The sequence below is a fragment of the Cucurbita moschata genome, unplaced genomic scaffold (genome assembly GCF_002738365.1).
Source record: "Cucurbita moschata cultivar Rifu unplaced genomic scaffold, Cmos_1.0 Cmo_Scf00011, whole genome shotgun sequence".
NCBI classification, from domain to species: Eukaryota; Viridiplantae; Streptophyta; class Magnoliopsida; order Cucurbitales; family Cucurbitaceae; genus Cucurbita; species Cucurbita moschata.
The window spans coordinates 2,111,631-2,136,777 of NW_019268527.1; the positions used below are offsets into that span (position 1 = coordinate 2,111,631).

The window sequence follows — 25,147 nt, forward strand, 5'->3', positions numbered from 1 at the left end:
TAATTTAAAATTAGAATTGAATAAGTTATGGTTCATTTTTTTTTATGATTTTTTTTCAGCTGGGAATATATTTATGAAATTGTTTAGTTGAATTATTTTTTAATTCTGGAAATACTTAATTACATTAAAAATTATTCTTGTTACCTATATAAATACAATGCCTTTAGTATGAATGCAAATATGAAATGGACCCCTAAATTTGTGAAAAATAATTTTTTAGAACCAAAACAAGTATAGATACCAAAACCTCAATTTTGAATATTTTTTTTTAGGTTTGTTTGAAAGCCTCCAAAGAAAGTGGTACTTGTTGTACAGAGGTTGCTCAAATACACATGATTAGAAATCAATCAAAGTTTGTGAATTTTTTCAAGAAGGATGGTGACTTAGTAACCTTTAGTGATAAAAGGGTAAAATAATTGGTGAGAGTACGGTAGGTAATGACATTTATACTTTTATTGAAAATGTACTTTTAGTTGATGGTTTTAAGCATGACTTACCGAGCACTAGTCAATTTGATAAAGATTTTAGAGTTATATTTGATAAAAATAATTGCATAATTGAACATAAAGTCTATTTGTTGGAAATAGAGATAACAATGATAGATGTGACTTTGCATGATAACTCTTGGCTGTGACGTACATGATTAGGACATACTAGTATGCACTTATTTCAAATATCTCAAAAAAAATTTCTTAGGTCTTCCTAAATTTAAATTTGAAAAACATCAAATTTGTAATGATTGTTAAATGCTTAACAGACCAATTCCTCCTTCAAATCTAAAAATGTGATTTCTACATCTTTTAACTATTACATATAAATTTATTTGCCCTTTTAAAATAGTTAGTTAGAGGGGAATTACTATGATTTTTCTAAATTTACTTGGGTTTCGATGATAAAACGTCTTGAACAGATTTGTTAGTTTTGTAAGAAGGCTTTTTAATTAGGAGTGACTATGGAGGAGAATTTGATAGGGTAGCATTTGAAAAAATTTGTAAACATAATAGTTTTTCTCATGACTTCTCGACGGAAAAGAAAAATCCTACTTTATACGAATTTGTTATATCAACGTTAAATGAGTATGATTTACCTAAATATTTATTGGATGGAATCCATTAATACCGCTTGAAAATAGAGTTTTAATTAGACTCTCATTCAATAAAACTTCTTGTGAATTTGGTATAATCAAATCCCAAATATTGGATATTTAAAAGTTTTTTTTTGTCACAAAGGTTTTATTTTGAACAATAACGAAAAGTAAAGAAGAAGTGAACTTAGATGAAAAGAACTCAAAACTTTTCATCAATGCTAAAAGAATGGAAGTATGTCTTATCTAATTTTAAGGTCTAAATTATTGGTGGTTTGGAACAACGTGGTTATTCTATTAATTTTTTTAATAATCTTTAGCTTTGTTTCTCAAATTGAAGCAAAAAAATCTTAAGGATGCAAAAAATGATGAGTTTTGGATTTTACTATGCAACAACACTAAATCAGTTTGAAATGAGCAGAATTTGGGAATTAGTCCCTATGCCCTCTAATATTTTCATTATTGGAACCATTTTTAGAAATAAAATTGATGAAAATGAGAATATCATTAGAAATAAAGCTAGGCTTTGTAGCTCAAAGTTAATGTCACGAAGAAGTTATAGACTATAAATAAATTTTTGCACCGGTTGCTAGATTAGAAGCTATTAGAATGTTACTTGCTTTTAATTCTTACGAAAATTTTATATTGTTTCAAATGGATGTGAGAGGCGCATTCTTAAATGGTTATATTATGGAGGAAGTTTACGTAAAACAACCTCTCGAATTTGAAAATTTTGATTTTCCCACCTGATGTATATAGATTCTTGATGGCTTCAAACAAGCTCCAACTTTGTATGATAGACTTACTAATTTTCTTACTGGGAATGATTTTAAAATTTGTAAATGGACAGTCTTTTTATTAAAATTAAAGAAAATGATATGCTAGCAAATATATGTCGATGATATTATATTTGGTTCTACTAATCCTTCCTTATATGGAAAACGTTTGAGATGAGTAGGATGAAAGAGCTTAGTTTCTTTCTTGGACTTGAAATCAAACAACTCAAAATAGTATCTTCATATATCAATAAAAATACATTAAAGATTTACTAAAAATGTTCAAGTTAACATTCAAAAGCTCAAATGAGCACACCCACTAAGCTTGACAAGGATGAAAAAGGTAAATGGGTGGATATTAAATCTTATAGAGGTATAATTGAATCTTTCCTTTACTTGACCGTTAGTAGACCGATATTATGTTTAGTGTATGTTTTTGTGCTAGGTTTCAAATGTTTTTGTGCTAGGTTTCAATCTTATCCTAAGGAATCTCATTTACCTGTCATTAAATAATATTTAAATATTTACTTGAGACTATTAATTTAGGATTGTAGTATCCTGGGAATGTTGAATTTAAATGGGTAAGATATTCTGATACAGATTTCACTACAAATTTACTTAATCATAAAAACGAAGAAGTTGCAGTCGAAACAAGATACGTGACGTGATAATGTGACGGTAAAATTGACATCATGGATCAATTAAAGTATGACATTTATTTCAGGAGTATCAAAGAGTGGAGTTTCAAATTACTTTTTAAAAAATAGAAATAAAATTACTTATACATCCTATATAATTTGAATTATAAAAAATATTAAAAAAAAATCCAAACTCAAATTGTTTTTTATTATTTTTATACTATATTATATTATTATATTTTATTAAATAAATAAATAAAACTTTAGTGATTTTTTTTTGTTTGTTACAGTGTTAATAACTATTTTTGCCACCCTCTTAAACTCATTCTATTCTCTATATTTTAACATCATTTCCATAATTTTTTTACTAGAGTGTCTAGGGTGACTCTCCGTCTTATTTAAGTGATCAAATTATGAATCTACTGTTTTTTTTAGAGAGTTGCGGTGTGTTACTGCAAAATTCAAATACTTGTACCAGTTTGATCATAAGTCGTGGAAATGATTGAATTTGCTCTTGAAGAGCTGTGTAGCGGTTGGGCTCTTATTCGAAGAAAGAGTAAAGTTTGTTCCGGCTTTGAAGTAGGTGGTCGAGGTTCACTAACCTACTAAAAAACTATGGTGTTATATTTTTTAACTCTTTCCTGTTTTATCTCGAAATTGTTCTGGTGGTTTATTGCATGTTCTAAGTTTTTCATAATTGCTTAGGGGTATTTATTTAACTATTCTATTGTAATTATCATCTTCTACTCATTTTTTTTATGAGTTAGAGAATTTTTTTTTTATCGATTATATGTATAAAGGGTGGTGCGAGTGGTGAGTGGGAAGGGATAAGAGATGAAGATGAGAAATATAATTCATGTCTCGACCTCGTTTACCTATCAAGGATTTTTCATTTCTTCTTTTATTCTTTGTTTAAATGAGATTTCATCTCGACCCTTTTCAACTATTAGAGGTTTTTCACTCTCTTCTCACTTTCATTCTGCCCCGTTCTAACTATCAAGATGTGATTTTATCTCGACATAATTTATTTATTAGGTCTTTTCACATTCTCATTCCGCATTGTTCTCTATTTAAATGGAATTTTATCTCGACCCTCTTAGCTATTAAGGTCTTTTCACTCTCCCTCCATCTCTAGCTTAGTTTCACTCTCTCTCCCTATTTTCACACTTATTCTGCGGATTTGGAAGAGGTATCCACAAGTTAAATGCTAGTCTTTAATAAATACCACAACCATAGTCCAACTCTACATTTCTTTCATAAAAAAAAGTTACAATGGTCCACTTATCCTCACATTTTGGTTATCAGAATTTGAAAGGACAAAAAAAAAAAATTAAATTAATTAATGGCACTTTTCATTTCTTCCCGGAACTCTATTAATTCGAGCTTGAATATTATAGCAATTTGGATGATCTGCCAAAACCTTTAAAAGTGTGATCCCATTTCAAAACCTTTAGATTATGAAAATAAGAAGCCTTTCGGAACCCTTCACCAGCTAAATGCCCACTCCCCATTTCTTTCGCCGTGTGAAATCCGGACACTCTCGAATTCACCACCTCTCCACCAAACTATATCAAGGTGAGTGAACAAAATCGCTGGCCAGTACCCAGCCAACACACCCTACCCGAATTCCAACCACCAGTTCCCATGCTTCGGATCCTTTGAACAACTCCAATTCAATTTGGACTCACAATCTTCAAACAAAACATGAAATTGAAATGTGTTACGTTCCAAACCAGTAAACTAATGTTGAATTGGCCGCCATTGTAGGAGGAAGTTGGAGAAATTGCAACTCTAATGGCGATCTACGGTTGGTTTGAACAAAGCCTGAACAGAGTAAATTGTAGCATCCTGTTACTTGATATGCATCCGACTGTTCATTCAAAAAGTTGCCGTCATTTCATTTTCAATCTGATTTTGTTGCTAATTTTTGTGTTTTAATGTTCTACGGTCCAATAAATGAAGAGTCGTGGATTGTTGTCTCCATACAGCTCCGGGCTAACCTGTGGACAAAAGTTTGCCATAGAATTGAAATTTATTTGTATTTGAACATTAAATAAGTTGTCTGCCAGCCAGCTTCAATGGTGTTGAGATCATGTCGGAATGAACCGAAGATGAGTCATATCTGTGAGAGGCTGAACTCATACCGATTGCTGACCCGCGGCTTCCATACGTTCATACTTGTCTTGGCTCCATAGTACTGTTCCCCACTTACGAACCCCACGGCATGCTGCTACCAACAAAATTTACCTTCATTTCGATATGGGTTTTTTCAAAATCTTAAATTTACAATATATGGTAGCGGTGGGCTTGGCGAGCGAAGTGTTAGCAAGTAAGTTGAGCTTCGAAGGGGGTGAACAAGAGGCAGTTTGCCAGTAAGGACGCTGGACCACGAAGGGGGTGGATTGGAGAGTCCCACTTTGATTGGAGAAGGGAACGAGTGTCAACAAGGACATTGGGCTCAGAAGGAGGTAGATTGATGGGTCCCATTTCGATTAGAGAAGGGAACGAGTACCAACGAAGAGGTTGAACCCCGAGTGCTAGCGAAGAGGTTGAACCCCCAAGAAGGTGGATTGTGAGATCCCACCTGGGTTGGAAGGAAAACTAAACACCCTTTATAAATATGTGGAAACCTCTCACCAATAGACTTGCACCCGAAAGGGAAAAGTCCAAAAGAACAAGCCCCGAGGGGGTGCATTGTGAGATCCCTTGGTTGGGAGAAGAACGAAAGAAAAGATAAGTTCTATTTAGTTCATCACTCAAGTTAAAAGATTTGAAATTTTCTCTTTAATTTTATTCAAAACAGGTAGATTATATATGAACCATTAAAATTTAGAACTCAGCGATCGAGATGTAGACAGTTAGATTAAATTCAACCCACACTTGTTTTAAACAGGCGAAGTTTGCTATGCTAATAGATCTGAGATGGTCTAGGGTTAGGTGTTGATGAGATTTGTCGATTATGTTATGGACGAAGTTCTACTTTCTAATAAAACTTACATATTCTCGTAAAAGTTTCTAAATTTGTATTTAAAAATGGCTGATTCTCGTCATTGCATATACGACATGGACTATAATGTCTAAGATGAACGGTTCTCTTTTAGATTATTTTTTAAAAATATATTATTTATTTTAAGTCTATTTTATGGATTTCTTAAAAAATATCTATATGTTTATTTAATATTATAATTATGAATTTTTTTAAAGAAGTGTTAAAATTTGATTTTGATAGAATTGATGAAATTCGGTGGGCCTTTGTGATCCATACGGTCATCATGGGCTTGGACTACCAGCTTAGATTATAATTCGAGTGGGAATCTATTGGGCCGAAAGATCAATTCACAGGCCCAGTCTCTTTGGAGAAAGTGAATGATGGGCTTGGAATTGGGCCAGGCCCAATTACTACATTTCTCAAGTGGAATTGGACCTGATCGTCAAAGATGGGCTGATTTTGAAAACCAGCAAAATAAATAAATAAATAAATAAAATCTGAAAATATTAAACAAAAAAATATTCAAATTTTTCATAGATATTTTATTCCTTTATATTTAAGTTTTAATATTATTTAATTTTAGGCAAAGGCAAAATTGTCTCTTGACTCTCGTCAGTCATAATTGGGTAATTTAGGAACATAGTTTTGAGGGATTAAGACGACTCTCTTTAAGATGCTTTATCGAGGCTTTACGAAACAACTTCTCAAGTTATTACACCAAAGGCTTGAAGTGAACGAGAGTTCATGGTCGAATAAGATAGTTGTCGTTCTTTTGAATTTTTCATGTTCTAGTGGACCTTCTTAGCTACTTCTACTAACAAACTAGGGTCATGGTTAAGCAAGTAAGCGAAGGCTCTCTCTCGCCTGTGAGTCTTGTGTAAAAGCTTTACCTCGTTTAAGAAAAGAGCTACTGATCAAACCTACTGCTATAATTGCTTCAATGGGAGCGGCGGTCGGTATTGGAAACTATATCTACCTGCACTTCCACCTAAACTTTCCTAGTCCCAGGATTTGAGCTTGTCTTTCAGTATATAGCCCGAACATATTTGAATCAAAACAAAAACAGTAAACTTTAGGTCTTTGTCTTGAAAATCTTGAAAGGTACATCGTTTTCCTAGCTTGTTTAACCACACACGCCGCCTGCGTGTGCATGTTCAATCGTCTGCAACACATCCAACTTGCCTGTACACTAGGCCAAGTCATTCGATTCAACCTTATCTCTGCTTGGGGCCAAGGTCTCTTAATGCAACACCGCATCTCATCTTGTCATCTCGATCCTCATCGACATGGTCCATATGTCTTAACGCCATCCCGAGTCTCGAGATGTCGTCGGCCATCACCACTCGTTCGGTCATGCCATCGTGAACGGGCCCGTATGTCGCTCATCTCATCAAGACTTCCCAAACATCCATCCATCGAGGCATTGGCCCTCCTGTGCTCATGTCGTGTCATTTACAGATACCATGCCGGATAGCTGGTGTATGTAGCAACCTCCAACACGTGGGCTGAGGCGCAATACTAGCACACCTGTGCCGCCTGGTACTGTCCTTGAAAAACTCATTTCAAAGGAAGTCACCCGAGACACTCGTCTCGGCACGCTCGCCCACACTGTGACACACGTATGTGCCACAGGGTAGCTCATTTAGGCCACAGGGCTCAGGGGTGGTGGAGAACCCACAATCACACTTTGATGGCAGCGGACTTGCGATTGTGCGGCACTCACTTCCCAGCAACAAGTGAGTTAACGGCCAAGCGACGTATACTCGAGCTTCTAGCCCCGATTCAAGAAGAAATTTTTAGAAAACTGGGGCAGAGAGTCGAAAGAGAGTTTTGAAAGTAAAATTTGAGAAATTGAAATTGGCGTTATGTGAAAATGTAAGCAAAAGGCAGCAACAACAACTTACTGCATATAACTATCGGGTAGGAAGAAGTTGGTAGTATGGGTACGAACGGATGATGAGATGGAAAACCATTAGTGTTAAAAGAGAGAATCTTCACCAATATGTTAATATCATTTGCAACAGAACAAGTGGCTGCCCAAGGTTTTTTTTGAATTGGGTGACAACCTCTTGTGGCTGCCAACCTTTCCAACTTTTTATGGTTTCTTATAATAGGATTCTCTTTCTTAGTGCACCTTTAGGTACACCTCTCCAATTTTTATACAATTTAGGACCGAGATCGATTCGTTACAAATATGAACTAAATCTCCCACGATATACTATACTCAAGTATATCATCGATCAAAAGATCGAGGGTATAAATTCAAAGCCATTAAACGTATAATTACAAATCGGGTTCGAATCAGAAGCAAGTTTGTAGCACAAACGAAGAAAACTCGAGGATGAACGGTAAGATAGTGATCAACTTTGCTCTAACAATATGCTTCTTTTGTTGTAGCTCAGGCAGAGTGATTGAATCTCCACATTATAATGTGATTCATGTGGAGGCAGAATTTGAGATTAGACAGTATAAACAAGTCTCATGGGTATCAGCTCTTGTCCAAGGAACAGCCTCCTTTGAGAAGTCCACCCAGCAAGGCTTCCACAGGTATAAGTTGCTATTTTCCGTTTGGTTGCCAAGAAAATTCCACCAAGAAAATTCCACCAAGAAAATTCCACCAAGAAAATGTGGTGGGATTTTCCTTCTGATTTGAACTAATAATCTCTTGTATTGGTTGGCATCAGATTGTATCAATACATTCATGGTGCTAATAGCAACTCTTCTCACTTTCTTATCACTTCTCCTGTCACGACGACCATTATGGCATCGACGCGTGGCCCCGAGCGCTTGGTTAGGTATTATCTTCCTTCTATGTATACCGAAAACCCGCCGCTGCCCAATTCTGAACTCAATGTTCAGTTTGAGAAGTGGAGAAGCAATTGCTTAGCAGTCAGGAGGTTTTCTGGGTTTGCTAAAGATGATAACATCAACAAAGAAGTTGAAGCTCTAAAGAGCAGCTTGACCAAGTACCTACCTAAGAGTTCAGCCATCTCAGAATACACCGTTGCTCAGTATAATTCGTCACGTCACCTGTCGGGTCGTTTGAACGAAGTCTGGATCGACGTTTCAGCTGTTACATCAGAGGGCTGTCAACGCCGGTAACGAGTTACTGGAGTTGGCTTGAGGACTGTTGCAGGCTGTGTGAATGTTTATGGCACAATAAAATGTACAATAAAACTAAATAAGAAGCCATACTGTGATGTATGTAACACTGTTCTTGAGGTATTTCTGTTGTTTGTGTAATATCAATTGAATAATGGATTCCTTTCCGAATCCAAAGCATCCTTTGAGAAAGTTTTGGTCAAGTATCAGTTGAACAATGCACCATATGAAGCAGAATAAGCCAATTAATCTTTGTCTAATTCCTTTAAGTTTCTTTTGATCTTCACTTCATCACTTACTAAAAAGTAAGTTTGGCTTCATAAAGTTTCTTTTGATCTTCCCTTCATCACTTATTTTTACTAAGGTTGGCTTCATTCACTTCATCACTTACTAAAAAGTAAGTTTGGCTTCATAAAGTTTCTTTTGATCTTCCCTTCATCACTTATTTTTACTAAGGTTGGCTTCATAGTAGCAGGTAACAGATATTGTCCGCATTAGCCTGTTACATATCATCACAGTTTAAAATGTGTCTACTATGGAGAGGGTTCTAACCCTACTTCCACTAGTGTCTCGCACCATCCAGTGACTGACTCTGATACCATTTGTAATAGCCAAAGTCCACCACTTACCTATATTATCCTCTTTAGGTTCTCCTTCCAAATTTTTCCTCAAAGTTTTAAAACGTGACAGAGAGGCTTTCATATCCTTATAAGGAATACTTCATTCCCCTCCCTCAATCATGGTCGGATCTCACAATCCACTCGCTTGGGGCCCAATGTCCTCGCTGGGTTTTCACACCCCTTATCTACCCTCACACCTCCTGGTGTGGGGCCTCCATATCCTCATCTTTGATCCTACTTGAGCAACAGTAATGGTAAAATTATTATTGTGCCAATGGTCACGAAGAAGAAGACGAAGAATGCAACAGTTCAAAAATATCGAATAAATTGATGTTTGTTTGGGGCTACTGGCTTATTGTTCTTGAAAAATCCCCAGGATAATGCATCAAAGCCCTCATCATGAATTTCAGAACCCTTATTGCTGCAAATGGTAGATCTCTGGTTCCTGTGAATTATACTCTGATTATAAGAAAGATTTAAAAATTTTGTGGGACGAAAACTGAATCATAACACCTGAGAAGCTGAATCTTAACATCGGTGTGACGAAAACTAGCCAAAATTCATTCAATTACATTGTAATAAGATATCAATTTTACTCTTTATTTCTGTCAAAATTCACCAATAACTATGACTTTTCTTACTGCCTTTGTTTCATAACATGACTTCTTATTTCAGCCAGACATTTTCCTCACAGGAAAAGTCATATAAATAGAGAGAGATAGAGAAGATTACATCTGGGGTCTTGTTTGGACGACATATACTTTCCCATCTCTAATCACACCTTCAATGTCTTGAGGAGATCCGTAAAGCTCCTCAATTGCATTTCCTGCACGAGCAATGCTAGACAGAATCGACTGTCTAAAGTTGTCGTCCATAATGAGCGGATCCGTTGTGTAATCTAGCACAACCTTCTCTTCTTCGTCCATCGGTACGCTATGTCAAACAATCTCTCAATCAATCAATCAATAACTGAACATGGAATTACATGATGGAATGAAAGTAAAAGAAACTTATTTAGAGACTATTAACAGTCATAGAACCTAACACTTCAGAATCAGTAGGATGAGATTTGGAAACAAGGAAATTACTTATTTGACTAATCCTGGTAGAAAGAATATTGTAGGAAAAGATTTAAGATCAGCAGATTTGCATCATTGGAGGAGAGGAATGGGATTATATTTGAGAATACCTGTCGTAGAGACCGGCCCCAGCATATCCTTCCAGGTCTTCGCCATTGGAATCCGATCGAAAAATAATGGATCGTCTAATGAACAGGCCAATGGGCTTGCTTGGGTAACCCAGAACCTGAAACAAGTCAAATCCAAAATTGGTTTTGATGTAGTTTCATTTCTCACATCAAGTAAGTTGATAGCAGGGATGAAATAACAAATCTTACCTTGGGAGTATTTAAGTCATTTTTCTTGGATATAAAGCTCAAAGCACGTCCTGGATATGCTCCTACTAGAGTTTCTCCAAGTCCCTTCACAACCTATTGCAACAAGGAGACAAAAATTAATCTCTTAATCAATTAGATGGACACGTGGTAAGCGAACGAATAAATTAAAGAAAAAGAATACCTCTGCGTATATTTCAGACGAGTCTCCAGAAGATGGATTGGTTGTATGGATAACAAATGCATAGTCAGCATTAATGATTTCCTGAACAAGGACAGCCATGCAGAGATATTCGTGATCTAATTTCACTTTTCTCGTGCTGAAGTATGCTCTCTCGTTCCACTTTGAAGCCCAGACCTGCACATTACAGATAAGCAACAGTAAACAGGTTATCTAACTGCAAAACAATACATAAATCAGGTTAAACTGTTAAAGGTGGATTTTACATGTAGTAGAGTGAAGTATGATTGAACAAAACATGTGGCAATAATTTCGAGGGAATAGAAAAACAGCAGCAACAACAACAACTCGTTTTGAATATTCTTTTTATGAGTTTAAATTTTACACGAGGCTTCGAATCCATGACCAGTTATTTGCAGAGACCGGCATCATATTTGGCACAGAATGGAGTGCTCACCTTCTTTATAGCCATCCATGCTTGCGCCCATCGCTCCTCACCTTCATCACCAGGCCAGGGCATTCCCGAACTTTTCATCTTAGATTTTAACTCTAGCACCTGAAAATTGTATTCACATACGAATTATTATCTTCGAAATGGGCTGCACTACCAGGTTGGCCGTCCTTGCAGATTGCTGATGCCAACGAATATAAAATTCCATGAAATTTCTAAAAATCTAAATGAATTGAGAAAGTCACGACTGTATAATAAGTTCAAAATCACACATTTATCTATTTCTGGAGTAGGAAAACAGATTGAAGCAGAGATGAGACAAACACTATGCTTGTCTATGATATAAAATAGAATGTGGATACTTTGTGCTACATATACATGTATGCATAATATAATGTTACGCCAGTAGTAGGAAAATTATACCAATTGAGGGGGGGCTGCCAACTGTAGGACTGTCTCGCGAATCTCCTTTAGAGCACTGAACTCCCCTTCTCCTAACTTAATCTTCAAATCATGAATCTTTTCAGCCACCGCCTTTTACGTTATAAGAAATAGAAAAGAAATATTTCAGCTTAAGTAGTTATCTCTTTTATATGAACTATAGAGCTTCACAGCAGCACTGAAACAGTACAAGCCAAATTGAACATGTGATTGACAACTCAGGATGTATGAAGGTAAAAGTATTATTCAAGAATATTAAGTTTTTGAGATCCCATAAACTATTCATATGTAATTTTCATGACGGTCAATTGAAAGATCTTGCACACTGCATCAGATAGAGCTTCATGTCAAAATCATTATATGTAAGTTTCGTTCAGAAACTAGAAGAAAAACCTTATTTGATCCTTCAGACAAAACTTCTTCAAAAACTCCAAATGGAAGGGCAACTGAGGTGGGGATCCCAACCCACGATGGCACTTTTCCTTTCAGGTAAGAAATATTACGTGATTTTGCTCCCACCTAAAAAAAACGAAGCAAAAAATAATAAACTAGATACAATGTAACATAGGAGTTCTTATCCAAGCAATATAAATAGAGGGGGGAAATATATGAGCCTAACCATTTCACTCGTGAACTCTTCAGATACAATGGCATATTTGCCAACAAAGTGCTTTCTGACGAGAGTTACAGTTGACGGAACACCATCATTTTCGTGGATGGAACTTGCATCTGGTACCTCATTCTCATTTACCTCGCTTAAGTTAAGTGAAAAAAGAAGGTTATGATTCATTTTCATGCTTATCTCACAACACTTTAATTTGAACTGACTTTTTGACTGGGAAGGGAAAATGAAGAAGTAATTGAGTCTAGTAATTAAACGATAAAATCTCAAAATTCTCAACTGCTTTAAAATGGGAAGGTATAAATTTGTTTCGGGCCATCTAAGTCACAGATGTCTTTAAGCTTAAGTAAGAAAATGCATTAGTTTGTACCTATATACAATATCAGCAGATGTCGGCTTTATACGCAATAACTTCCCTTCTTTAACTTGAAGGTCGGAAAGAATACTTGAATCAAAGCATGTTGCAAAGCAAACCTACCAGAGATGAGCAAAATTAACATTATATGATAAAAGAAATATTGCAATGTACTTTTCATGTAACAAACAACTACCTTCCCGTTTCTTGCTCTAACAGAAACATGAGATAGAACATCTGGCATGTCAGGCGTCAACACAGCAACGGTACCATCTGGAATTTCTTCCTCACCTTTTACTCGGTTAGCGACTAGAATTGTTGGCTTCTCATATGATTTATTCTGAACGGTAAGCAACTCATCCACAACAACTACATAACCAACAGCTTCAACCGGGCTAATAATCTGCCAGCTGTTACATGGGCCAGCCAAGATTATATTAGAAGGTTGTCATAAGATGCAAGTGGCACGACTACATGCTGCAGTATAATATTTGATCTAATTTCCACTTCATTAACCGTATTTAACAACTTTTGGTCAACTACATTAACCCTTTTTCTCTAGAAAGTTCAAATAGGAAATAGTGGAAAACTCAAACCTCCCCAGGTTAGCAGTTGTCCGCAAAACAGGATCAAGTCTATTTAGAAGTGCGGATAAAGAGGAAGCTGATCCAGAACGGATGATTTCTTCGGTAAATATGTCAACCTGCAAAATCAAACCATGAGGAAGAATTCCAAAATCCTGGCAATTTAAAACGGCACATTGTAATTGTGACAAAGTAAGGACATACAGCCCATTCCTCTACTCCAAGCAGTGATCCCAAGTACTCAGCAGATGGCTGCAGGATGCGATGGTATGCTTCTGCCTTGTTTGCAAGTGCAAGGCGGGTTCTATCAAGAACAGACTTTGCATATAATGCCCAATGTTCCTTTTTACTTCTTGTGAGGTTCAATGAAAGATCCCATCCCTTTGAAAAATAAAAAAATAAAAAAATAAAAACAAACAAACATTACAACAGGTTTTCAATATCTTGTGCATGCAAACTGATGTTCTCATTCTCAGGGATTTGACCTTAAATCAAAAGGCTGAACTACAAGAACCAACACTTTTAGACCATAATTCAGCAAGCAAGCGGGCTAAAATTTTGTTTAAGAATTCAACTTCAGGGTTTTAGTTCTCCATTTTTATTACTGTTACCTTCAAGCAGTAGATGAGATCCTCATTATCATCTGATGATAGGGCAAGATTCTCCAGAACGAGAGTGATGAAGTACATAATTTTCTGAAAAATGACGAGATTAGATTATCAACAATATATTTGAACAGCAAGAAAGTACGATGAAGTGCAGGAAAAATGTAGACTTTTACTGTCTAGGTTCAGGTGCTAGCTCAAACAGAAAAACTACCTCCGGTCCTGCAGTATTTAGCTCCTCGTAACCCCTCTCAACAGCAGTCCTAACAGCAGAATCGAGGGCAATATCCAAAAATAAGAGATCCCTTAGACGGTCACGAGGTTTCAGAAGCAAAGGATGTAGCTCTTGACGAGCTTCAAGCAAGCCCTGCACTTAAACAACCAGTCAAACCACATTTCGTAAAATTTATAAAAATAGTAGTGGAGAAAATGTGATTAAAAAAGAAATTCATGATACCTCAAGAAGTGGTTCAACATTCTTGATTTCAATATTTTCTAAAACAAATTGCAGCAAATCCTGTTTCAAAGACATTGCAAATCAAATATTCAATGGCCAGTCATGTGATATAATAAGTAACAATTAAGACAAAGTAGATAACATCAACAACTCATAATTCAGCCAACGAGTGTGAAATAGAAGTTGAAAATATAACCGTAAATCCAGATGGTAAACCAGAAATAGGATTTATCTGCACCCCAACCATGAATCCTTGACCCTGAAAGTATACAAGTTCTTTATAATAATTGGAAATACAGGCCATTATACATTAAAAAAAAAAAAAAAACAATCAGCCAATTCTACCTCAGATCTATAGCCCAAGCAGTTTTGAACTGCAGATTCTAGATCTGCACCTGAATGAACTGCCTGTATGTTAACCAAATTTAATTAGAATCAGACATATCATAATCACAACATTATCAGTTAATGTTGAGTAAAAAAGAAAAAGAGAAGTGAACTTTTACATTACTAAAGCAAATACAAGGACAGAAAATATCATATCAATTTTTATAAGCATGAAGTTTTCATGTTACCATTGGACAAAATGCACAGCTTAGGGTCAAGAAAGTTAGAAAATGAACCTTCAGCGTTCTCATGTAATTTCCTAGATCACGCAAAAGACCATCCTTCTGATCTGCCCTAAAATGTGGCTCAGAATGGATTGCACGATCATAGCTTAGAAGTCGTTCTTTTGTGATTCCATTCTCATTCAAAGTTTTCCAGTAAACGCTAATATCAAAGTTACTATTAATGTAATCAAGTAATGCCTGCAATAAAAAATTGTGAGGTAGGTCTTGAATGACATGCAGCATTAGAGGAGGCCAGGACTACTCAGAACTCCAAATACCTGACAGATAACTACATCATCAGGGCTAGTATTATTATGCAATTTCTGATGCCATTCTTCCATCATTCCTCCTTTGCAATCATTGTTTCTCTAATACCAACCAGTACATGGTCAAAATTTACAAACAGCCATTTAACCATAAAGGAAATCAAAAGAATAAAACAACAATAGAAATGCTAATCTAATTCTATCACCTGAATGACTAAAATTTCATCCCGAATTCTCTGCCCAACATCTCCTTCACCACCTCGTCCAACAGTAGACATAATCATCCGTAAAAGCTCCCTATATTGTGGATGGCTTGCATAAATACTCTCTAACAAATCTGTGAGTCTGTCTTGAGCTTTACTGATTTCACTGCGACAAGAGGGAGAAAAGATCAAACACGTGATTTGAAGGGCTGCAAGACCCGACCCACACAGAGAAAACCTTGTTCAGCTTGAGAAAAAAAAGTGAAATGTGGATTGCATGCAATACTGGATCGTTGAGTCTGATTAAATGAATCATTCATGAGGTAAAATATCCCAAAGCCAAAAAAAAATACGTTAATGATTTACCGTGGTTTCACATTATAATTTTTATTCCATATAAGCTGCCTTGTTGCCATAAATCTCATCCACACCAAGATCCCTGCAAGGCCCAATTCACCAGCATCTTTAGCTTGACCCATCAAGTCAGCTGCAATGTTAAATCTGACCAAAAGAATAAGTTAGACCACACTGCAAGAAAATTTTAAAATATAGTATTTCATGAGCAATATAGAAGAGGAAGGGGGAACCACCGAAAACTTTACCCCATTCTTCATCTTATAGAAGCTGACTATGCAAAAAAAAGTTTGTTAACAAGGATAAAGTGAACTTAGGCCAATTATTGCTCCTCCTTCACTCTCCCTCAAAAATAGCTTAAATCTTACGAAGTTCTATAATATGAAGAGAATTGATAAAGGAAAAAAAAAGGAGAAATTTATGGACCATCCAGTAAAGGGTTGTGAAATAAGACATAGATGTCACCATTGATAGGCAGCAACTGGAAAAAAACAAAACGTGCAAAAGCTCTAACAGTCATATAATGTGTTCCCTGTTTGTTTCTAAAATATTGAGGGAGTGACAATAAGTACATTGTCTTTAAGTTTTAAGAAATATACAATCTGAGAATCCTGCTTTTCGTGATCCAGCCAGAAGCAAGGAACTAGTTAATCACTAGACTAATCTTGTATGAGACAATGAAAAGAAATGGCAAACAGAAACCAACTATTAAAGAATATATGTTAGATTCGTCATTACTAGATAACTCAGGGTACCTTACTTGCATGCTTGAAATACAAAAAAACTTATACATGAGATTCATTCTAGTCTCTCTTTAATGGCTCAGACAGATAGGCTTTTAGATAGAGGCCTCTCATTGGAAAATTTTCTAAATTTTTATGGATGAGCTTTGTACAGCTTTACTGGATTGCATTTGGATGACAAAGATGTTGCAACTCCATTGCTTTGTCCTCACAAAAAATAATTTTCATGAAGCAAGCTCTTATATCAGTTCTTTCTAACATTAATTGTCCAATATAATGACAGGACACAATAGGGGAGAAAAGAAAGAAAAGAAGAAGAAGAAGAAGAAAGTCGACTAGCTCTGAATTCATAATACACAGGACCAAACTGATTTCTTCTTTCCCAATTTGGATTGCAAGCATAGGATACCAGGAAAATATCATCACAAAACTAACCACTGGAACCTGTAATTACTTTCATGAAATGAATATTATGCTCAAGTAAAACATAACTGCAGGCTCCATTTTATCATTTTAAAAGAACACCACAAAAATGTACAACACGATATTTCATAAATAAGGTAAAGAAAGCTCAGTCTAACGAAAGTCATTCAAGATTACTAACCGATGCATGAAGGATTTTTCTGCCTCACTCTCCAGTTCCGCTATATTATCCAACAATGACTTTGCAGTACCTTTGCCACCCTCAGTAACCTTTCATAAGGAGCCCCTCTTAGTCACCAATGTGACAAATAGAGAAAAGTAAAGAAGGAAAAAAGTATTGCATAGGAATCAGACATAAACTATATTACAATATCAAAGACATGTCACCTTTCGCACTTTCTTTGGTTGGACAGCAAAGGCAACATAAAAATCTGACGAACCTTTGTTCTTGATCCAATTTCCAGAGGACTGAAGAACAAATGGCATTCCCACAAAACCATCCTCTTCAATCAAGATTTCTAGATATTGGACCTATAACATGAGTTGTTGCAAGATCAAGCCACTAAGCATGCATTTTAAGTTTTAACAACAAAAGTCAAAACTCGGAATTTCAAGAGATAAACTAAAAAGGGAAACCACTCTTATCTTACCTTTAGACTGGAATCATCAGTGTTGAATATAAATTGTGTTTCAGCTGCCTGGCTCAATGGAACTGAACCCAATGGAAGTACATCAGGAGGTGGTGTCTGAAAAGGCCAACAAATTACATAAATTTTCTCTGTAGGAAAAATACATTCGGGTGTGTACACCTTCACTTAAGAAACAGAAGTCTTAGAATATTACCAGCCACTCGCCAGCATTTGTTCTAGACAAACCCCAGTGAAGAGTAACTGGCTCCTGTAAATCTGTGGTCAGATAAACCTTCGTCTTGCTAGCATTTTTTGTTACAAGTACCTAACAAAGTTAAATGGATGAGAAAAAAAAAATAGAGTGGCCTCACAAAAGAGGGACTAGAATAATAACATCATTTTCCCACCAGAAGATCCTTGTCACCAAGCTTGTAGATGATTTTGTTTATAACATCTCCACCATCCTGCTCCTCCTTTAACTTCGCAAATTGCTCAACTTCCGTCAAGGCTTTTGGCTTATCTATGTATGTTTCTTCTATAGGTTGAGGAGCATATCTACTTACAAGTTGCACCAAATCCCTCTTCTTGCGATGAATTTTATCTACTGTAAAGTACTTTTTATTCTGAAACTGCTTTGCTACTTCAGTTTTGATCTCTCCTTTGGAAAGTTTCTTCCGAATCTCATCAATAGTTGCACCTTTAGTTAGCTCTGACAGCAAATCTTCCCTTGCCTTTTCAAATTCCCTCTAGAAAGAATGACCACCAACGAGTAAAATAAGTAATGAAATAGCATATCAGTCGATGCATAAAAGGTACTTAGTATTTAGGGGGAGTGGGAAAACAAACAATCCCACACACAAACATCTATATGCATCGATGGCTGAAAGAGTATTTGAAATTACATGTTGCTCCTCAGCAGAGTAGTTGGGTTTCCCTGCTTTCTCCCAACGTATAAAAGCTTGAACTTGAACAAGTTCATCAGGAATTGTCTTTTCTTTGGGAGTGGATATCTCCACTGTTTCACTGCCATCATTTTTTTTGGTCAGTCTAGCTCTGAGATCTTGTATGGTAGCACCCCTGGCTAATTCTTGCAATAACTCAGCACGAGCTGCTTCATACTCCTCCTACAGTAAAATGAAATTTTAATCAAAGTGGATGATCAGCAACCTCTTTTCTAAAGTTAGCAGAAAGAAATCTCAAATCAGAAGATTTCTGTGGCATTTATGAATGATTTACCTAGTTTTGGAAAGATAATACCCTAGAAAATAATAAGAAACATCAATGTAGTTCTATTTGTCCGATAAATAAATTTAAACTTCCCTACAATCTTTTCCACTTTAATGTTGAGCTCTTGTTATTTGTAGTAAAGACAAGTTAAATCAAACATATGAAATTTAAAAGAAGAAAAAGAAAGTAAACTATAAAAAGGAATGTTGAAAGTCTTGATGCAATCCATTTAAAGAAACAGGAGTAAATTGAAAAGGTGAAGAGAATTCATCCTTGCCTGCTCCTGTTGTGGAGTATACATCTGTTTGCCCCTTCTTTCCCATCTCAAATATGCTTGAATTTGTACAAGTTCTTCAGGAACTGAAACATCAGAAATAGACTTCTCTTTCACCCGTAACGCAACATGAAAGTTTTTGTCATTGTTCTTATACCTGTGAATCAAAAATTTTAGATGCAAAAGGACAAGACCTGTGAATTATTGTATTATCTTGCTTTAATTTTCTTTTAAAACAAAAATCGACAAGAAGGCATACCACTTATTACGAGCTTCATCGAGTAAAAGAAACTCTATCGCTTCTAATGCAGGGTCGTCAACCTCAATTGTTAAGGTAGAATTGGGACCAGACTACCAAAAGAAAAGTGAGAGGAAAAGAATAATGGGCATTCAATTATCTGAAAGAATATGTCGTAGGAACTGTTGAAACTCTTTCAAAATTTGCAGGTTGAACTACTGTTTCAAAACTTACTTTCTGAAAAGGCGTTCTAAGAGCTCTGTTCTTATATGCTTGAGTCCCCTCTGGGCAACGGGATGGAAGCACCCATTTGCTGGAAACATTGAAGTTACACTAATAAGAATCAAAGGCATACAAAACAAAAATGTGCTGCAGACTAATACGTGAGGATGGAGAACGATAACGAAAAAATGATCACTATGACCACTACTCAGCTTACTCTTTTATATCACCTATTGCACCCCAATGAAGCAGAAGGGAGCCACTAATGTTTGTGACCAGAATATTTACACGTCTAGTGGATCCTGTAGGGACACTCACATCAACCTGTTCGATTTAGTAAAGATTAATTTAGTGCAAACTTCTACTTTGTAAGATTCAAATATGAAATTGGAAATACTCGACCTAAAAGAGCCAGACATGCAGTCATGTATTGTATTAAATGTCTAAAAGGCGAACTTTCAAAATACCTGCAGTTCAATATTCTCATCCAGTTTGAATTTTCCAGCAAGCTGAAAATAAAAACTAGGTCAACAGATGTTTCAGAGAATGACTAGGAAACAAAGGAGGAGGATGTCAAATTTTGACAAAAAAAAAAAAAAAAAGAAAACACTATCAAGAACAATGGTGATAGATGTGTACATATTCTAGTGCAATATAGAATGCCCGAAGAACCAAATCTGATGCTAAATGTAGAGCAAATTGCCACCGTGCGTCATGATTCAACAGCTTGACTCCGTTCCTAATAAGCATTATCACATCAATTGATGCTACTGCCCATTTTCTTTTTCTTTTTGGACACTCTTTCAGGAGCTCAATTAGAACATCGCTATTTGAAGACTTGATATGTCCTTATTGAATACTCGCTAACTAATGAATTCACATTTTGAATGGATATATGGAGAGGGATTTTGATTTCTCTCGCTTATATCCATTCAGAGAGAGAGGGAGAGGGAGAGAACTCGTTAAATTTGCACAAGAAAAGGAACGGTCTAATATGAGGAAAGTAACAAATTATTAATCAACTTCATGGCGTTACAAAGACAATCCTTTTAACTACCTAATCCAGAAAGATAATATCACAAATTTTACTTGAAGTACTGTACTGCAAATGATCTTCAAGCTGAAAATGTACCTCGGAAGCAGGATCCGTGGTTAATACCGCATGAGGATTAACAGGACATCTGCGGCGACTTGTTCCAGTGGCCATCCTTGGTTTTTGAACGTTTAGACTGCTCCCTAAAAACTTCGTGGACATAGGAGATTTCCAATGCTGTGCTGGGACTTGATTGGGTATTGCCGCTTGAAATAAAGTATTCTTATAGGTGCCGGAAGGATTCAATTTATATTGGTTATCTAAAACTGTATGACGAAGCAAACTCTGATGGAGTATATTCTGATTGATGGAATTACTCATATTCGCTGATGCACTTCGTCTGAAGAAATCGTAGAATCAATAACTTCCGTAAGTAACAAAACAACCCAAAAAAAAGAAAATGCAAAAACAATCCCCCAATACTAAACGTCATATAAATTAAACAGGACATCATTTTTCACCCAATCTCTCTGCATCAGTGGTCAGTAGTTCATCAATAAATAAAGAAAAATATCTCGAAAATGAAGAAAACGAATTGAAATTCAAGCTCGTGATCACACGATTAATTACATTTGATTCAGCGAGTTTACAGACCACTGAATTCAATACAAACATTCTATCCTCAACAAGAAAACAAGCAACAATCTTAAAAAATAGGCAGAAATCCAGCATTTTTTGTTGAAATAACACATCAGCATCAGAGATTTTCATACTACTTCGACGAACAGGTTCGAGAAAATCAAAATCCCGGAATCAATGACGCTTGAGGACGAGAAATGACATCAAATAAAATCAAATACACAAAATTAGATTGAATTGCAGAAACTAAACCTGCTAAGAAAAGCTGAATATCGATCAATCCAATTCTCGAGAAATGACGAGCTTTGAGAGTGAGTTCAAGTCCCGCGCAGGCTTCAAAACTGGATCGTGGAAAGTCGAAGAACTAACGTAATTGCGCGGCCTTTTATCACATAAGTATATACGTGGAGGGATTTGAGAGGGCCACGTAAGCCAAGAGCGACACTAATGGATCCTTCACGTGCTGTTTGGGCGTGGGATTACGATGCATCCGGACAGGGAGAGAATGGCGGAGGCTCCGTGAATTGGCTACCGGGGAGTTGATATTTATTTATTTTATTTATTTTTGTTTATTTTTTTTTATTTTTAGAGTTTCAGTTGATATTTAATGGCAAATTTAACAAAATGCCCCTGGTTTTAGAAACTATTTACGTGTCGTGAATGTGATATTTTTGTCATTTTATTCAACTTTCGTTTTCTTTTAATAACATAAAGTTTTTTTTTTTAATTAAATATTCCAGGAAAAAGTTGTAGCAGACAAAGCTTTATGATCAAATTTAATTTTAGCTTAAAAAAGTGAGAAAATTAATTTTTTAATCAAATCTAATTTTAGCTTAAAAAATCAACCTTTAATTTTAAATATTATATTCCATATTAAAAAGATTAGTTAATTTTTTTTAGGTAGATGAACAAAATTGGCAAAACCTAAGCATATGGCCAATTTTAAAATATATATAATTATAGAAATTACTTTATTTATTTATTTATTTATTTATTTATTTATATATATATTTTGCTAAATCAAGTAAACTGCCTTCTCACTTTTATCTATTACTTTTAACTCCGAAAAGTTTCAATAATAATATTCTTAAAATTTCAAAAAGAAGAATAATAATATTTTTATACGTCAAACAAAAATACCATTACGCCAAAAACATCATTTAATTTTCAAAAGTATTTTAAAAACACTCGTGAGTTTTCAAAAGTTTCTTTAATACATTTCAACTTTTTTTTAAATTTCAAAAATAATCTTATCATTAGTACCACATTTCAAAATATATTAATGAAATTTCAAAAGACGAGTAGAGATTGTAATAGCTCAAACCCACTACTAGGAGATATTGTCTGTTTTAGCTCGTTACGTTTCGTTGCTAGCTTCACGGTTTTAAAACAGGATTTCACAATCCACCTCCCTTTGGGGTCCAGCATCCTTGATGACGCTCGTTTCCCTCTCCAACCGATATGGGATCTCACAATCCACCCTCTTTTGGGGCTCAGCGTCCTCGCTGGTACACGACTCGGTGCCTAACTTTGATACCATTTATAACAACGCAAGCTCTCCGCTAGCAGATATTGTCCACTTCACCTTGTTACACATCACCGTCCGCCTCACCGTTTTAAAACATGTGTACTAGGGAAAGATTACCATACTCTTAAAAAAGTCAATTTTTTTTATTAGTTTAATGATATTTTTGAAACAAAATATTAACCATTTTTCATCTCAAACGAACTCTATTTATTAAAAAATATATTTTTAAAATTTATGAAATTTTAATATATTTAAATTCAATGAGATAACTCAATCTAAACTATACTAATAACTATGTTAAATTAATCGAGTTGTTCAAATCACTATTTTTTTTTGACTCAGATTAAGTATATGACAAATTAAATAATTATAAATAAAATAAAATTATTTAAAAAAATATATGTATATATAACTATATCCCAAACAAATAAAATATTTTTTAAATTTAATAAATTTTAATTTATTTAAACTCAGGAATATAACTCAACTTAAATTATACTACTAATTGGGTCGAATTGATCGAGTTGTTCATATTACTAAAACTTTTTGAACGGTCCTAATAAAAAGTGAGTCGGGTTAAATATCTGACCTAACCGAGCGAATTGGATAGTTATAGAAAAGGGCGAATTGGAAGGAAAGCGAAAGGAGTGGCCGAAAACTGCAATGAAAGTGGAAGCTCAACGGGCTGGGGATAGGCTAAGACAAGTTGGAAGTGAAGGCCCCTCATCGTCAAAATGCTCATTTTTCACGGAACCTCTTCTCTAGCCCGTTTGGACGCTTCTGCTGTCACTTTTAATGGCCTAACTGTGTGCTTACTTGATGGATAAAGATATTTTGTAGATTCATGTCATCTTTTAACCGTTGGATTCTCGATCGTTTAATATCATAATGAACTAAACGACAACCGTTGGATTGGATAGTTTGTAATTATTTTGGTTTTGTGTTTATTTGTATTTAATAAGCTTTTTTTAACTTTAAATTTTAGATGTATTTAATTATTAAAATCTAAACTATATAATAAATCATATTTTTTTTTTTAATAATTATCGTCCAAGCCTTGAATGCTTTGTTTTCCTCCCCTTCCTCCCCAACCGACGTGGGATCTCACAATCCACTCGGTCCAGCTTTCTACTCATTCCCTTTTTCAATGGATGTAGGACCCCCTTTTCCCAATCTACCTCCTTCGTAGTCTAGTATCCTTCCTTTGGGGTTGCTCAACCTCCTCTTTAGTGGTTGGTGTCCGGCTCTGATACCATTTGCTATATATAACAGTCCAAGCGCACCACAGTCCAAAGTCGTAGGACCCCCCTCCCCTCAATCCACCTCATTTGAAGCCCAGTGTTCTTGCTAGCACACGTATCGCCCGATGTCTTGCTCTGATACCATTTGATATTTGTAACAGGCCAAGCCCATAGGACCCCCCTTCCCCCAATCCACCTCCTTCGGACCCTAGTGTCCTCGCTGGCACATAGCCTTGTGTCCACTCCCTTCGAAGCTCAATCTCCTCGCTGGCACATCACCCGATGTCTAGCTCTGATACCATTTACCATATGTAACAGTCCAAGCCCACCACAGTCCAAAGCCACTGCTAATAGATATTGTCCTATTTGAGTTTTTCCACCTCCTTCGGAGCCTAGTGTCCTCGCTGGCACGCTAATAGATATTGTCTTATTTGGGTTTTTCCACCTTCTTCGGAGCCTAGTGTCCTCGCTGGCACACAGCCTCGTATCCACTCCCTTCAAGACTCAATCTCCTCACTAGCACATTACCCGATGTCTAGCTCTGATGTCATTTACTATATGTAACCGTCCAAACCCACTATATGTAACAACTATATGAAACCGTCCAAACCCACTATATGTAACAACTACATGAAACCGTCCAAACCCACAACTAATAGATATTGCAGCTAATAGATATTGTCTTATTTGGGTTCTCTTTCAGCTTCCCATCAAATTTTTCTTTTTTTAAAAGAAAAAACCCAAAATTAACCTGCAATATTCTCTAGCATGCAAACTTAAACACAAAAATACCAAAGAAATAAGTTTGTATTTTTCAATTTTGGACAATTTTTCAATTTTAGAACATTATTTTTAAAGTTTTAAATTACAATATTCGTAATTATTAAGGTATTTTAAATAGGTTAACACAAAATCAAAATCATAACCTCCATGCTATAATCATAGGTTTATTTATTATTATGTTTTAAATGATTTTTAGAATGTAAAATTAATGGTTTTTTTTAATTGAAAACATAAATTGAATTTATTAATTAAACAGTAATTAAAAAAGTTGGGGAATTTCTTTACCAAATAAAAAATATCTTAAATTTGTTAATTTCTACGAACAAAAAATTGTATAAAATATTAAAACTAGGCCTGAGAAGATAAATTGCGTTACGACAAGTCGAATCATTTCGGATCAAAACGACGCATCGGTCCCGCCTTGAAAAAATTAGG

At 35.5% G+C, this 25,147-nt stretch overlaps 2 protein-coding genes and 1 long non-coding RNA gene across 4 annotated transcripts; 1 reads left to right on the top strand and 2 right to left on the bottom strand.

Annotated features, from left to right (window-relative positions):
* Positions 1 to 7,669: 7,669 nt before the first annotated feature.
* Positions 7,670 to 8,712, top strand: LOC111449291 (heme-binding protein 2-like). The gene is made up of 2 exons (XM_023089132.1): positions 7,670 to 8,034; positions 8,172 to 8,712. The coding sequence occupies exons 1-2, from the start codon at positions 7,829 to 7,831 to the stop codon at positions 8,587 to 8,589; spliced, it is 624 nt and encodes a 207-aa protein (XP_022944900.1). The 5' UTR covers positions 7,670 to 7,828; the 3' UTR covers positions 8,590 to 8,712.
* LOC111449292 lies at positions 7,826 to 8,552 on the bottom strand. Its single transcript, XR_002711568.1, has 2 exons — positions 8,462 to 8,552; positions 7,826 to 8,389 (listed from the first exon to the last, which is right to left on the bottom strand). It is a non-coding gene; the product is annotated as an uncharacterized LOC111449292 (long non-coding RNA).
* A 1,037-nt stretch (positions 8,713 to 9,749) lies between the features above and the next one.
* Positions 9,750 to 21,698, bottom strand: LOC111449288 (alpha-glucan water dikinase, chloroplastic). 2 transcript variants are annotated; one of them, XM_023089126.1, is made up of 34 exons: positions 21,413 to 21,698; positions 20,621 to 20,921; positions 19,956 to 19,997; positions 19,706 to 19,812; positions 19,501 to 19,579; positions 19,288 to 19,379; positions 19,032 to 19,185; positions 18,430 to 18,651; positions 17,935 to 18,273; positions 17,742 to 17,852; positions 17,549 to 17,644; positions 17,286 to 17,429; positions 17,080 to 17,168; positions 15,745 to 15,879; positions 15,382 to 15,544; positions 15,188 to 15,277; positions 14,922 to 15,107; positions 14,644 to 14,706; positions 14,495 to 14,557; positions 14,299 to 14,358; positions 14,056 to 14,208; positions 13,848 to 13,931; positions 13,441 to 13,617; positions 13,249 to 13,355; positions 12,849 to 13,062; positions 12,668 to 12,771; positions 12,295 to 12,430; positions 12,069 to 12,194; positions 11,658 to 11,768; positions 11,241 to 11,339; positions 10,787 to 10,960; positions 10,606 to 10,698; positions 10,399 to 10,514; positions 9,938 to 10,142 (listed from the first exon to the last, which is right to left on the bottom strand). In XM_023089126.1, exons 2-34 carry the CDS (start codon positions 20,900 to 20,902, stop codon positions 9,938 to 9,940), a joined length of 4,416 nt encoding a protein of 1,471 aa, XP_022944894.1. In that variant the 5' UTR covers positions 20,903 to 20,921; positions 21,413 to 21,698. The 2 variants fall into 2 exon arrangements, with proteins under 2 accessions (XP_022944895.1, XP_022944894.1); XM_023089127.1 differs by lacking the exon at positions 21,413 to 21,698 and having other exon boundaries at positions 9,750 to 10,142; positions 20,621 to 20,902.
* Positions 21,699 to 25,147: the final 3,449 nt, after the last annotated feature.